Raw genomic sequence first — 15,468 nt, 5'->3', positions numbered from 1 at the left:
AAGTAAAAAAAGTTTGCTTCGACTCAGTTTTTAGTAATGTTACAGGGGCCTAATTTTTAAATTAAATAATTGTAAAGCGAAGTAATAAGAGATATGTAAAAATCCAAATGGTCAATAAATGAACACTCTTCAACAACTATAGCACTTCTTGCATCGAACAATCATAAATTTTGATTTGTAATCACAACTGATTTTTGGTCATGACAACATTGTTATCACACACATTTAACACGGTGGCAACACTACGCAAACGTCACTTGCGTGTTGCGGCTATTTTTGAACGGCAGTAGCCAGCAGGAAGCAGGCAGTGGAAGTGGACAAGTTGTCTTCGCACTCGCAATGTCCGGCGACTGGCGACCCTTCCTTTATGGCGGGGTGGCTTCCATCACGGCCGAGTTTGGTTCGTTTTCACACATTAATTGCACTTGCAATAAATTAACCTCATACCTTATCATTCCACTGAAACTATATTCGCACTATACATAACCTAAATCACTCACTATAGAAGCTCAAGTTCAACACATTTTTTACGCGCCAAATTTTACTCTACCAACTTTGACCAATCACTTGCATTATCAACATTTGAATTATAACCTCACAAAGTATTAGATTTATTGAATCAAACCTGTGCAACTGCATTGAGCATTTGGCAAATATTACTGTATTTTTTTTTTTAAATTTTTATGAAATATAAAATAATCTGTAAATCTGAAAAATAATAAATAATGTAAGTCAAATATCATATGTATATATATAGCGCTTGCTACCAATGTTTCTTCTAGGGAAATATGTAAGTCTCTTTAGCGTCATTTATTGAAAATTTATTTATTTAATTAATTAATTTTTATATTGTTTATATGTAGGAAGGTGGGTATTTTTTTACTATTTTTTTTCATATTAAACAATTAAATATAAATGTTAAATTAAATATATTTAAAATGTATTTGAAAAAAATACGAACACGGGAGCGAGACATTTCTTTTAATTTTTTATTTATTTAATAACTCGATTTGCCAAAACCCATGCGATGATATTTCATCGGGCACAACACTAGTTTATAATTAAAAATCAATGATGATTGCAAATTTCCAAATGGCTCAATTATGAGAATGTGCATTAAAATATCTCATTACTGTAATAATCGGTTACAAGAAATTCTTTTCTAATTATTTACATTATGCATTAAATTGGCAGACATTGCATTAAACATGTTAATGAATCATCATTAATTGATGGAAAATGAAACATTCCCCATACATAATATATTATATAAGTGAATCGTAAACGTTTTATCAATATATCGTGTTTCCATGGTTTTATGTTGCAATTCAATACGCAAATTAAACTTTATACATATTTTATATTGTTGTATTATTCAATAAGTAATGATTGCGTATTTTATATATCACTCGCTATAGTCGTGCGTTTAGTAAATGCATAACTATTATATTGTATGTGTGTATATTCAAACAAAATATTTACGAATAGTTGTGCCAAAAGTTCGATTTTTTTGTAATAATAATCCGATTCACTTTTTGGCAAGGACACTTAACTCAACAACGGTTTATATATATACATATGTAAGTGCTAAATAGATTCAATTATTCTATAACAATGAAACGTTTCTTTAATGTATAATGAGTCTGTGGTTTTGAATTTGCATCATCATCATCGCAGTAAAAACCATTATCTTTCATTTACATGTACATATAAGATAGTGCGAAAAAAAAAACCACATAATTACCGGTCATTTTTACTGTCTAATACTGGTTTTTGTTTTGTAAACAATTTCATTCAAACCAGTTCATTCAGATAATGAAATTTGGTCATACGAAAATTTTAGGTACCTTTCCGATAGACACGACCAAAACAAGACTACAAATACAAGGCCAGGCATTGGATTCAAGACATGTGAAACTTAAGTACAGCGGAATGACCGATGCCTTCGTTCAAATATCCCGGCAAGAGGGTGTCATAGCTCTATATTCAGGGTATTTAATGGTTTATAATCTCACTTTTATCTAAATTGAATCTAAAAATTGTATATATATGTATGTTTTCTTTTTAGAATATGGCCTGCTGTTCTTCGCCAAGCCACGTACGGAACTATAAAATTCGGAACATATTATACTCTGAAGAAAATTCTGGCCAATCATACCAATGCAGGTGCTAAAGAGTCGGTGTGGGTAAATGTAGGGTGTGCCGTGTTTGCAGGTGCATTTTCTAGTGCAATTGCTAATCCGACTGATGTGTTAAAAGTTCGCATGCAGGTGAATATAATTTAATAGTTCATTCTTGGATATATATTAGCCAGCAGTATATTTTTAATTAATACCAGGAACGCCTAACAGGTAGCCTCAGTGTGCTTTCCTTGCCAGAAACATTGTACATTTGATACAAATATCATACAAAGTACATAAATACATATCAATTAATATCCACAGAGACATCTATGGTTTCATTTGAAAATTTGCACCATTTTATACAATTCAGCAAAATTCGAGATTGCTGAAAATTTGCGAGTTTGCGAGAAAATGTGTAAGGTTGCCAATTTTTTGGAACTGTTTCAATGAAAATCAGACAAATTGACAAATTCTGATAGGAGACGATCGACTTGGAGTCACAAATCCAAGATCTGGCCGGCAGAAACCAGTGGGATATGAACCTGTGACTACTCTGTTCAAAGCATTATATGCTAACCACTAGTCTATTCTGCTGGTTTATGTTTAGAACTGAGAGGTTACCGGGTTCGATCCCGTGCTAATCTTTAAAGCTGCTGGTTAGATTTGGATATTTGTGACTCCAAGTCGGTTTCCTATCAGAGTTTGCCAATTTATCTGATTTCATTGTTGAAAGGTGCATTGGGGTTTACCTGTGAGGACTTCCTAGTATATGTATATCAATAAAATAATAATAATATGAATCGCTCGTATGATTTGACGTCATATTGTCTAGTGGGATTATTTTCTTGTGATGAATTTAATATGCATGATTATTTCACGATGCAAACATGACTCTCTGATTGTATTGTTATTGTAAACTTGCACTCCACGATAGGATGTTTTTAATAATTACTATATTTGCATTATCTGTTTATTTGTTTTGAAATTGTATTTAGCGTCATATGAATGTATTTCAAAAGCAATTCTTAATATTGTCGCCTGATAAGCTGATCGTTATTTACTTGGAGACTTAATTTTTGATGGATGTGATGCAATTTATTATCTAATGACTGCTTGTTTTGATGTCTATTTCTCAACTGTGTTCTGTTTATGTACTATGTTTTAGATTCATGGCAAGGGATCTGATAAAAGTTTAGCCAAGTGTTTTCAAGAAATTTATCGGAATGAAGGCATTCGTGGCTTATGGAGAGTGAGTATTTTCTAATATTTATATTTATTTATTAATTTTTATTATTATGAATAAATTAAAAATTGATTACCTAAATATCGCGTTTAGAGAATTGAATATAAAAATGATTTTAGAAGTTTTTGATTTCACTCCAGCTAATTGCCTTTCAATACCTACATATAGTACGTATGTTATGTTCCTTTGATTTTCTATTTTTTATTATTACAAGTTTTTTTCCCATCGACGTTTGAATTAGTGGTTTCGAATAAGAATTGATTCTTGCTTTGAAATTAATGTTAAAACTAAAAAATTAAAAACCTATGTGCTCTCATAGAATAGAAAAACAAGAACAAAACTGCATGTAGGTTCATTTAAGACGCGATACATATATGTATGTTACATTACAACCAGCGGCGTGGACTAGTGGTTAGCATATTATGCTTTCGAGCAGTGGTCATGGGTTCGAGTCCCACTAGAATCCCGCTGCTGGCCAGACCTTAGTTTGTGACTCCAGGTTGATCGTTTCTTATCAGAAGTTACCGATCTGTTTTTCGTTGAAATGGTTTCTGTAAAATTGGCATCTCATTTCCTATCTCTCTTGCTAATCTCAAGTTATTCAGCGTCTTGAGGTTCGCCAATTTGATTGTAAAATGCTGCAAAAATTTCTCCATAGATGTCACTGTGGATGTTTGTATGAATTCGCATTGTATAATATGCTTATTTATATGGATTGTATTGTATCTGTATAAGTTCACTTGTCGCTTTGGAGTGATTTGTAAAAGCGAGTGTTCATGATCTATGAAAAAAAAAAAAAATTAAAGTGTCAAATCTTGTTAATGTACATGTTACGGTGCAAACACACTGAATCGTACGGCACGGGCCCGTTCTTGACCTCCTGTGGTGAAAAAGTATGTCTCAGATTGCAGGGATTGCAAGTTATTCTTACATTTCTTCAAATATGGGAATCGCCGTTCTCGACCACAGTCAAACCTATGTCAATTCAAGGATTCTTGGCCTTGGGAGCCATAGCATATATCAGGCGTTCTAGCGTTTTTTTACATGTGCAAAACTATATTAAAAAAATGTGCGTCTGTGTGTCTGTGAGTCCAAATGTTCACTCCGTCACGTTCATGAACATACTAGTTTGTTCATACATGAACTATTGGTTTTATTTTAAGTGCCAACAGTCAAAAGCTATCTTCAAATAGACTCACCAGGAAACTTTTAGCAGTCAAAACCTTAGAGATGTCAAAATACCAATTATTTAAAATGGATATCCTATTGAAACCACAGTACAAGGTTGCTTTAATTTCCGTTTCCGCTCATTTTAAAAATATTGTAACCCAGGACAAGCATATATACCTAGAGGATGGGACAAACGATTGAGAATACTTATTAAGTCTAATAGTTTGTGCATAAACAAACTAGTTTGTTTGTCAATTTGTTCTTTTGTGTACACTATTACTAGCAAGAACGTTTTAGTATGTTCGTGAACGAATGAAATGTACACGGGCCGTAACATGCATACATTGGCTAGTTAGTTTATGCATTAACATTGTCTGTAACACATGTACATTATAAGTCACACATTTTTTGTATTACATATATACAAATATGCATTGTAATATTAACATGACAATTTTTAGGGAGTGGGTCCGACAGCTCAACGAGCTGCTGTGATTGCAGCTGTAGAACTTCCTGTTTACGATCTCTGCAAACAAAGATTAATGGGTTTGTTGGGAGATAGCGTCACAAACCATTTTACGTCTAGTTTTATCGCCAGCTTAGGTAGTGCGATTGCTTCTACTCCAATTGATGTGATTAGGGTTTGTATTCATTATCTCTATACGTTTGTATGTTTGTGTTTTAATTTAAATTGAAATTTATACTCGAATGAAATTTTAGACGAGACTGATGAATCAACGCAAATTGAAAATTATTAGCAGTATATCTCCCGGTGAATTGGTCTACAAAGGAACACTGGATTGTGCTACTCAGGTGACGTATCTACATATTTATGAACGTGGTATTACTTTGCATTGTGTTATATGAAAGTTTTAATTTTTATGTTGCAGACAATTCGCAATGAAGGCTTTGCCGCGTTGTACAAAGGATTTATACCCGCATGGCTACGCATGGGTCCATGGAATATAATATTTTTCATATCCTATGAACAGTTAAAAAAATTTTATTGATGCATTTTCTAATGTCACTTTTATACGTGCACCAAAGATGTAATTGATCTATTAGATTATTTATTTGTACTGTGATGATTTTGGGTATTATGAGATCTGGCTTTGAATTATGTCAGCAGTATTTTTCACCGATTAATTTTAGATGTACGTATTAGTAAACGCGAAATTGATGAATTTGCATTTTTATTGCTTTTATATGATTTTCGAATAGATTGATTTTGCCTTTCTCAACACTGGATTCGAATATTGTTCAACATCAAATTAAAATCAATTTAACTTTACGGTTGATGCTCCAAAGATTTTATTTTATTGATGTTTATGATACATAAATATTATACATTAACTTTCAATCAAACTTTTCATGCTGTGCATGATTTATTGTATTTATTTAAAATATTTATATTTTAGGACTTATTTTTGGGTATGTTTTCTAGGAAAAATTTCAACATAATTACAAACATCTCGCAGTGATTGATTTCAAAACTAAAACAGTTAATCAATCTAAAATTATATCAAATACTGCAGTTTCCTATTGTTTTCATACTCTTTTTATTATTTTCATAGTGAAAATGTGTTTTTTTAGAAAATATTTTACTAATGTACCTGTTGTTGCATACTTTTTGGTGAATATAATTATTTTTTAGTTATAATTGTGGTATTTTTAAAATATATAAAAGCACTTGGAGTGGCTAGATGAATACAAATACAGTGCATGTAGTTTTTGAGTAAACATCAATGTTTTGCATGCATCGGTTGTCTTGTATTTCCATATTTAATCAAACAGTCAAATTTAATTATTGATTTTTAAAGTACTGATATAAATTTCAAATGACTTTTATTGAATATTTTATGTATGATTTTGACTTATTGATAGTATTTTTTGTCCGGATCTCAATTTGAATCTTGTACTTTGTACTTTGATAGAAAGAGTATTTTTGAAAGTATTAAAATTCACACATTAAAAATATATTGATAAAGTACATCTACATATGTATGTAATATGAAAATCTAATTTCGATCAATACCATCTTTTTAGTTTAGTGGAAATTTTTTTAGTTTTATGCGCATTAGTCAGATGCTTCGTTCATTGCATTCTGATATTATAATGTTTATCATGTAATGATCGTTGCACCCGACGTAGTCTGTTCCTAGCATTAGTCATTTGTGCCAACGTTTTGATCATTTTTTTCTAGTTTTTATATGATTTTTCTCTTTTTATTATAATAACATTATTAATCTCATATAATATCATATGTATTTAATTTCTATGTACCGACTATTGGTTTAGAACTGAAGCCATTGCCTTTCTCTCTTATTGTTTATTTTTACAATTTGCATAAATGTATGTAGAAAGCATTATTAAGGCATGGCTGCTTACGGTTCTTCATTTATTAATTTATTTTAAATTAGATTATTTTATATATGTATGTATATACAACTTTTTCATTATGTGAATTCCCAACGAGTGATTGATTATTCATGTTTGAGTTAGTTCAACGTTAAAAGTGGCAAAAGTTATCTTGTTATGAGATTTCAACTTTGTATATGTATTAGGAAATTTAAATTATATAATGCTATTGTTAATGTTGTACACCAAAAAATATAGTTTATTACATTTTACTATGCTGTTTTTTTTATTTCACACTCCTAGTATTATATTCATAGGTGAAAGTTTGAATTTTTAAATTGTTTTGCTGAAGAATACATAGATTTCCCTGCTGTATACTTAAGTCCATTTTGTCTTTTGTATTTTTGACGGCGTTCCATGCTGATGGGAATAATCTCACCGGCTAGGATTAAATAAAATAGAAATAAGAGTTCTTTGCCTTTTCTTCATACAAAACTACGGAATCCTAATTAACTTAAAATTATTTTAATTTGAAGACTAAAATTATTTTTTTAAAACATACATACACTCAAATTTCGGTAGAGATATGTTTGAGCTTCAAGAGTAAGTATAATAAATAAATATGTATGTTTTAGTTCTACTTCCGGGTCCTATGCTATTAAATGTGATGATGTAATTATTGTAATGGTAATCTTTCACTTTTTAAATATGATTACATTTCTTGTATTATAAGTGAAAAGCGCTCTTAAAGCGTTGACCTTTTACTTTGCAATGATAAATTTTTCGTCCATCTGAACGGATTTTTTTTAATCTCGGGAGATTTCCTCGGATTTCTTCTTTGGCAGACGGGTTTTAATAAAATTTGAATATGCTGATGGATCATCCTTTCAGCTTGTTTTTTTTTATTCTACTGTAAAGGCATTGAAGGGGACGCGTGATTAATTTAAAATTGAAAAAAATAATCCTTCAACGGAACAATTCGGCGAGTCGTTTTCGCTTTTATTTCGGACTTCAAAAGTAAAACACGCTTTGAATAACGAGCGGGACTGAATAATAATGGAAAAAAAAATAAAACAAATCAAAGAGAAAATTCTCCCTGGCGTACGAATATAAATGTACATATAGTTGCAATTTTTCTTTCGTACTGTGCTAGTTGGGTATAATTGCGTGCATTTCTCAACATGTACGACTGACAGGAAGTGAGTTAATTAAGAATTTTGAGCCAATTAAAACTTTTTTAATTATAATACTGCCTTCCTTTCTAAAAAGTTGAAATGCCACTCGGCTAAGTAGTGAACACTTGAGTTGGTCGACTTGTTTGTGAAGATTGTACGATATTTAAAACAGTCAAATGCGCAGTACTCCCTTTATTCACGAAAGTTGATCCTTTATTCACGAAAGTCCACAAAAACGTATGCTTGATTCTAAAGATTTCAGCCATGGAGTTAATTTAAAGTTTGATTAGAAATTTAGTAAAAAGTGATGAGAACGTATACAAAATATTTTTATCACAATCTTTAGTTCGAGGACTGAATTTTTCCACTTCAGAAATGTAAATAACATAATATAAAATCATAATAGAAGATGATAGTTTTTGTTTTCCAGAAAACTTTTCATCTTCGTACTGTGTTTGATATACATAATATTAATGTTCTTTATTCAAAACTTTGTTTCGAAGTCGTCTAGCGTGGATATGGTGATTTTTCTATGGAAATACCCCATACATATGCCACTCATTGTAATATACGAATCTTATAAATCTCGCAGATGTATACATTGTCTAGTAAGTGCATACACCAGCTTTGGTTTTAAGTAAAGCTCACAACTCTAGTTTTCACAGATACTCTTACTAGACAAGGTATACACCGGCAACCAAATTCGTGCACTTTCCGCTGTACACACTTAAATTTTCTGATCAAAGACAGCTGATCAAAGTTTGACAGATAAAAACGATCGGATAAGAGGCAAAATTTTTCCTTAATAGTAATCGTAAGTGAAAGTGAGAAGAGGTATGTAAAAACGATCGGATAAGAGGCAAAATTTTCCCTGAATTTATAATCGTAAGTGAAACGTAAAGGAGGTATGTAAAAAAAGAGATGATTTCTCTGCATACACTGGTTTCGAAATTACTTTTTCAATGAATTTTATGCTCAAGAATTATTTTCGTTTTGATACGAAATATATAATAATTAACAAGATTCAATCTACATATGTATGTACATATATACATACATACATCAGATGATCCCGTGTACATACTAGACGATTTTGACGATACTGTTACTAGACGATTTTGACGATGCATACACATACTAGACAATGTATACATCAGCGAGATTTATACTCTTACTGTAACATATACATATGTACATACATGCATGTGTAGATTATAACATACATATCAAGTGTTGTGAAGGAAAATTTAGCTGCGGTTAGGAAAATAAGCATTGTTTTTGAATCTTGTGATATATAAATATTTTACTTTGATTTTTAAATGCTTTTTATTATTACGAAATTATGTTCACAGTACATCTTATATCTATGTATTTTAATAGCTACTGATCTACTGATCATTTTCTATTTTACAATTTAATTTAATTTGGTTAGTAATCATAGTATTATATTATTCTAATGTTAATCTACAGCATAATAGGAAAAAGAGCTCAAAAACCTATTTACAATCCTTATAAATGCTCATAATACATCTAATACATAATATTAATTAAAGACTCGCTAAAGTCGATGACCTAAAGCAGATTGTATTTAGGTAATCTGTGTTTATACCTGAAGGGTATAGACATTTTGTTGTTATCACCGAGACTCTTCACAAGTGTATTAGTATGGTTATTAGTGATTCTGTCATAGAATCTACTGGTTAGTTTGTTAGTAATGTCTGTAACAAACGGAATATTATATATGGCATGCAGTTTTTTCAAGTTAGTATATATGGGTGTATTATAAATTATTTTTAGGGATTTATTTTGTATTACTTGGAGCTTGGAAAGGTTAGTATTCGAGGCATTATTCCATACAGGTGAAGCATAGGTTAATAAGGGTAATATGAGCGCGCGATATAATTTTATTTTATTTTGAGTTGATAAAGAACTATGGCGATTGAATATTGGATATATTGAGGATATACCCCGCATAGCCTTGCATTTCGCTCCCTCGATGTGAGGTGCCCATCTCATTCTTTTATCGAACGTTACTCCTAAATATTGTTATATGATTTTTATATTTTTAATTATGACAAAATTTTTATATGATTTCTCTTATATCAATGCAAATCAATCCCACGGCAACAATAAAGCAGGCCTACATAAAAGTTAATCATATCTCAAATCAGACAAATGAATAAAACGCTAAGCTAAAACAAGAACATCGTTACTATATAAATGATCAAAATTGATATTAATAATTTTTCATATTAAAGAATTTTTTGAATTTGAAGATAAAATTTGTCAGTTTTTTTCCAATATCCAACAGACAGAAGGTTTTCTTTTGATTTTCATATATTTTTATACTAAAATTGCATTTATTTGATCGTCCAGATCAGATAAAAAGTTGAAAAATATGTATTTTTATGTAATTCGAGTTTTATAATACTGTTGCGTAGGGGTGGGTGGAGGATCCAAGTAAAAGGCCTTAGTCGTTTCACAGCATTTATTGATGATTAAGGAGATACACGCACTGGTATCGCCTACGTACCGCTTTATAAGGGGTAGATCTCTTAGGACGTCTAATCTGTTTACCTATTGTATAGTCACGTATTCAGATATGTATTCCCACGACATTCTGTCCCACAGTACGGGTCAGTCGTTCTGAGAAGTTCAATCATTGTTTAGCTTACTTGAACTTAGCCTGTCGCTAATCCTTGAAACCACTTATACCGGTCGCACGGTATGCACTTAGTTAATCCGTTAACAGATAATCCTTGAACGGTCACACAGTCTCTGGGATTCTATTCGCTTAATCCGCGGTGTACGTAACAATATTTTAATATAAAAATATAAGAATTGATGCTTAAACTAAAAGAGTGAAACTTTTTTCACTACTGCTGTTTCTAAATTTACAGTCTACACTGAAATCTTCTCGAGTTATTTCAATCTTTTTCATACACTGTGAAAGTGAGATTTTCTTCTCGGAGTGTATACATGATAATAAAATTCACCTTTGCACTACCTTTTCGCTTTTCTTTTCAGTGCCACCCCGCTAAGCGGACTTCGCGGTTAAATAAAATATGAGCTCTCCCGGAATTGAGCGCCGCTTCGAGCGCGCCCGTACTAAAGGGTCATTTTTCCCGGCAACTTTCCCCGGAGTAGGGAGCACCTCATTAATTTCGAATCTTTGCAGTCAATACGTAATGCATTCCTGTTGATATTCGCCTCGTGGAAATAATAATATCGCTCAGCAATCAATCTTCCTTTGAACGGCGCCGAGTGGCAGATGGCTCTATCGATCCCGCTCCGAAAAACACTTTTCTTCTCAACCTTTTGTTTTCCCTCCTCTCCCCATTTTCCACCATCCTCTGCTCGACATGTGAGGGAACAAACCCCGTCCCCGTACACTATCACATGCGGTTGATTTAGCACAAAAATATTCACTTGTTCGCGTATACTTCTGCGAGCTCGTGACAATGGAAGCGTCGCCGTAATTGTTTGTAAACCGAGTTCAACGTAGCGTGCCTTTGTTTTTCCCGGGAAAAATACTCCACCTTTGTCGAATCGAGTATTTCAAGCATAGCTTTCTCACATTTCAACGTTTAATTATCACTAGTTGATTGTCGAATACGTCAGGCGCAATCAAATTAAAATCTCCCAATAAAATACTTTTGAAATTGAAAGCATCTAATATATTTATTTAAAGTTTGGACCATTGTAGCATTACAGGAATTCCTAATGCGCCACATTGGTCAAAAATATAACAGAAAAAAATAATAACTAAAGAAATTAGACATAACAAAAACAAAACATATTTTATTTTATTTTATTTTATTGTCACAAATCAATACACACTCGCCATTACAGATTTGCTCCAATGCGACGGGTGTACGTTAATGAAATACATAAACAATCAGAAATCAGAAATACATACATATACAATCAGAATATATAGAATATAACAATTAATCAGAAATAATAATCATAGTGACATCTATGGATTACAGATTACTGTGTATAATTAATACAAATTATACACAGGCAGATTTTTTGTGACAACAGGATTAGATTTTTTAATACCAATTTTCAGGAACCGTTTCAGCAATGATCAGATAAAATTGGCAATCTCTGATAGAGAAACGATCGATTTGGAGTCACAAAACCCCCAAATCTAACCAGCAGTGGCGAGGACACGAACCTATGACCTCAGTGATGCTAAATATATACGCTATCACTAAGCCAAACTGCTGGCTGTTGTATACACAAACAACCAATAATAATAATAATTACAAATTATAAAAAACAACAAAGAAGAGAATGTCTTATAAAAGAAAAAAGATAAACATATGTATATACACAGACAAAAATACATACATAATCATAAAAAAAACAATAGCAGATACGTAAAAATATCAAATATAAAATATCGGTCTCCGTGACGAGCCGGAATGTTAAATTACCGAAAACGCAAATATCGGAAGGCAAAGATCAAAAAACGAACGATTTTAAGTCGAAAGATAAAAAAAGGGTACATGGTAAACGGTACATACTCACTTAATTTGCGCGAACAGGATATAACAGGAACAAGAGGAACAGGCTTTTCCTCCCGTATTAATGTGCGCGCGCAGAATACGGGAGGAAAAGCCTGTTCCTCTTATTCCTGTTGTATCCTGCTCGCTCAAATTAAGTGAGTATGTACGTGAGTATGAACCGTTTACCATGCACCCTTTTTTTATCTTTCGACTTAGTTTCGATAATTTAACATTCCGGCTCGTCACGTAGACCGATAAAATATAACATAAGGAATGCCCTGCACCTACAGCCAGTTCCAATAAATAAGAACCAACTGCAAATACAAAACATCCCTGTGAGGCCCATATGGAAGAGAGTTAATCAAAATTCCACTCATAAATCACAATCAATCATGAAAACAATGATGAGCGCAGACTACCAGATAAATGGGTTAGATTAATATGCAAAAATTTACGCATAATAATAATATAATATATAATTTCGAAAGAGACTTATGTGTATGTATGTTTTGGTTCGTACAATCCATGACACTAATCAAATATTCTATGACGACGATATCGATATCGATTTCGATTCCTTTTTCCGTTCCAGATCCCGATTCCTTTTTCAGTTTTGGATCCAGATTCCTTTTTCAGTTCCGAATCTGGATTGTTGTTTCAGTTTCAGATCTGGATTACATCTTCAGTTCCGGTTCCTGATTCCTGTTTCAGTTCCGGATCCGAATTCTTGTTTCAGTTCCAATTCCGATTTCAGTTCCGATTCCCGGTTCGAATTTCAGTTCCGATTTCCATATATATAAAAAACCATTCGTTTCTTATGAGCCTTAGCACGTCCGTACAGAATTATTAAATAAAAAAATGAGTTCAAAAGAAAATAAGATTGATTGGTTTCATCGTTTTCACCATTGCTTTATACATTTGTATATCTTTGAGGCAATACTATGGACTGATTGTAAATCATCAAGTCAACTGTTTATTGTCTCTACAACGTCTCGTTCTTTTTCTAATCAATGACATAAGGATTATTGTAATGCGAAAGATAATGTCGAATTTATACCCATTTAAAAGATGACATATTTTCAAGTCGCTGCTACGGCTATTACCCTCGTATAGATTTAGTTCTACATCAAAATACCGATAAAATTTAATTTTAGAAGCCACCTATTATCACCGGAAGTTATAATATGCGGTTCCAATTTTCCCATAATCGGTATATTTCGAAGTGGAGTGGGAAAGAAGGGAGAAGTGGGGGGAGAGGGGTGACGAAGGCTATTTTTCCCCATTATATCCTATGGGTTTTTCCGGACAATATTCTACGCTTGACTACCTCCAATCCAGTGCGAGCGTAAAAATTTATACGTCCCGTAAGTAACCGCTTACTATGGGGATCAAAAAATTGTCCCAAGGTGACACATACAATTTCTCTCCTCTCCCGTAATCCCTATCAGATCCCTTGGATCGGTGGTCTTCGAGCTTTTTCCACACAAAGCGCTGTCCTCGCTTTGTGTAAAATTTCAATTTATCCAAATATGCAAAAGTATATTTATGTGTACGATTCTAGGTATAATAATTTCGCCACTACGGTCCTTTGAGCGCTTAATTGAAAAATGTACCCGCTATGTTTTATCAAAGCCAATTTGATGAATTTCGTTCGGATTAAATGGCTTACATAATTTTCATCTACACTGACAACTGTATATAAATAGCTGATTTTAAATCAGTAATGTTTGTTACATTTTATTCAGGATTTAATTTGATCAATTTTACAATATAAGATCCTTTTATATTATCCAGCACTGCATGTGAACAGCCCGGCACAACACAGCACAGCACTGCACGGAAAAGACTAGTCCTGTTCACATACTATACAGCACCACTCTTATAAAGTGCAACGTTTTTAAGACTATGAGCAAGTCGACAACTTAATCTACCTAGGTGCTTTGATTTCAAGGGAAGGAGGATGCCAATTGGAAATCCGTAGAAGAGTAGGAATGGTGAAAACGGCGATGATCAGTCTAATAACACTGAGCAACAAAAAATCACGTTTTTGAGTTACCAGAGCGGAGACTAGCCAATCTTTACTAAGTTTGACCCACTGAATTCTCTAGACAATTAATTAGAAGTATTTTAAAGCAATGAAATATAACAATTAATAGGAAAAATATCTGACTATTGATTCCAATACTCACTTTGAACATATATATATATATATATATATATATATATATATATATATATATATATATATATATATATATATATATATACATATATATATATATATATATATATATATATATATATATATATATATATATATATATATATATATATATAAATTATTACAAACAATACAAAACATTAGAATCAATACCTTTACAATGACAGGTTAAATCTTTACATCGGAAACAATCACATTTTAAAACATTACTAGAATTAGCAATAACACATTAAAATCAATACCTTTACAATGACAAGTTAAATCTTTACATCGGAAACAAACACATTTTAAAACATTATTCAATGTACAAAGCACTTCCCAAAAAATACTATCCAATGCCAGCGGCGATTCTCCTTGACCGTCCGATGAACCTGTCGTCACCCCACAGATTTTCTGCTAGTAATTTACCATAAATGAAGTCAACACATATTGGTTCTGGCTCACTGATACATCCAGTAAGTCTTTTCTCAATCCATGGTTCTATTTTCTTTTCCATTGAATTAACATCAATCCGACTACGACCGAGCTTGAAAGTGAATATAGTGTCCTTCGGTGTTGAAATTTTGACTGGGTCTCTTATTCCTTCTTGTGATTTAGCCATATCTTTCTCTTTGTCTTTATGTTTCTCCTTTTCTTTATTCTCATCTTCAGAATTCTTCAA

General features: G+C 32.2%; 1 protein-coding gene across 1 annotated transcript; it reads left to right on the top strand.

The window, feature by feature from the left end:
* Positions 1 to 258: 258 nt before the first annotated feature.
* On the top strand, positions 259 to 7,165 carry Bmcp (uncoupling protein Bmcp mitochondrial). The gene is made up of 7 exons (XM_077444200.1): positions 259 to 400; positions 1,844 to 1,991; positions 2,069 to 2,270; positions 3,289 to 3,372; positions 4,998 to 5,177; positions 5,257 to 5,349; positions 5,427 to 7,165. The coding sequence occupies exons 1-7, from the start codon at positions 340 to 342 to the stop codon at positions 5,544 to 5,546; spliced, it is 888 nt and encodes a 295-aa protein (XP_077300326.1). The 5' UTR covers positions 259 to 339; the 3' UTR covers positions 5,547 to 7,165.
* The last annotated feature ends 8,303 nt before the right edge of the window (positions 7,166 to 15,468 follow it).

The sequence above is a fragment of the Arctopsyche grandis genome, chromosome 13 (genome assembly GCF_051622035.1).
Source record: "Arctopsyche grandis isolate Sample6627 chromosome 13, ASM5162203v2, whole genome shotgun sequence".
Taxonomy (NCBI): Eukaryota; Metazoa; Arthropoda; class Insecta; order Trichoptera; family Hydropsychidae; genus Arctopsyche; species Arctopsyche grandis.
This window is presented reverse-complemented; position numbering and strand designations above follow the sequence as displayed.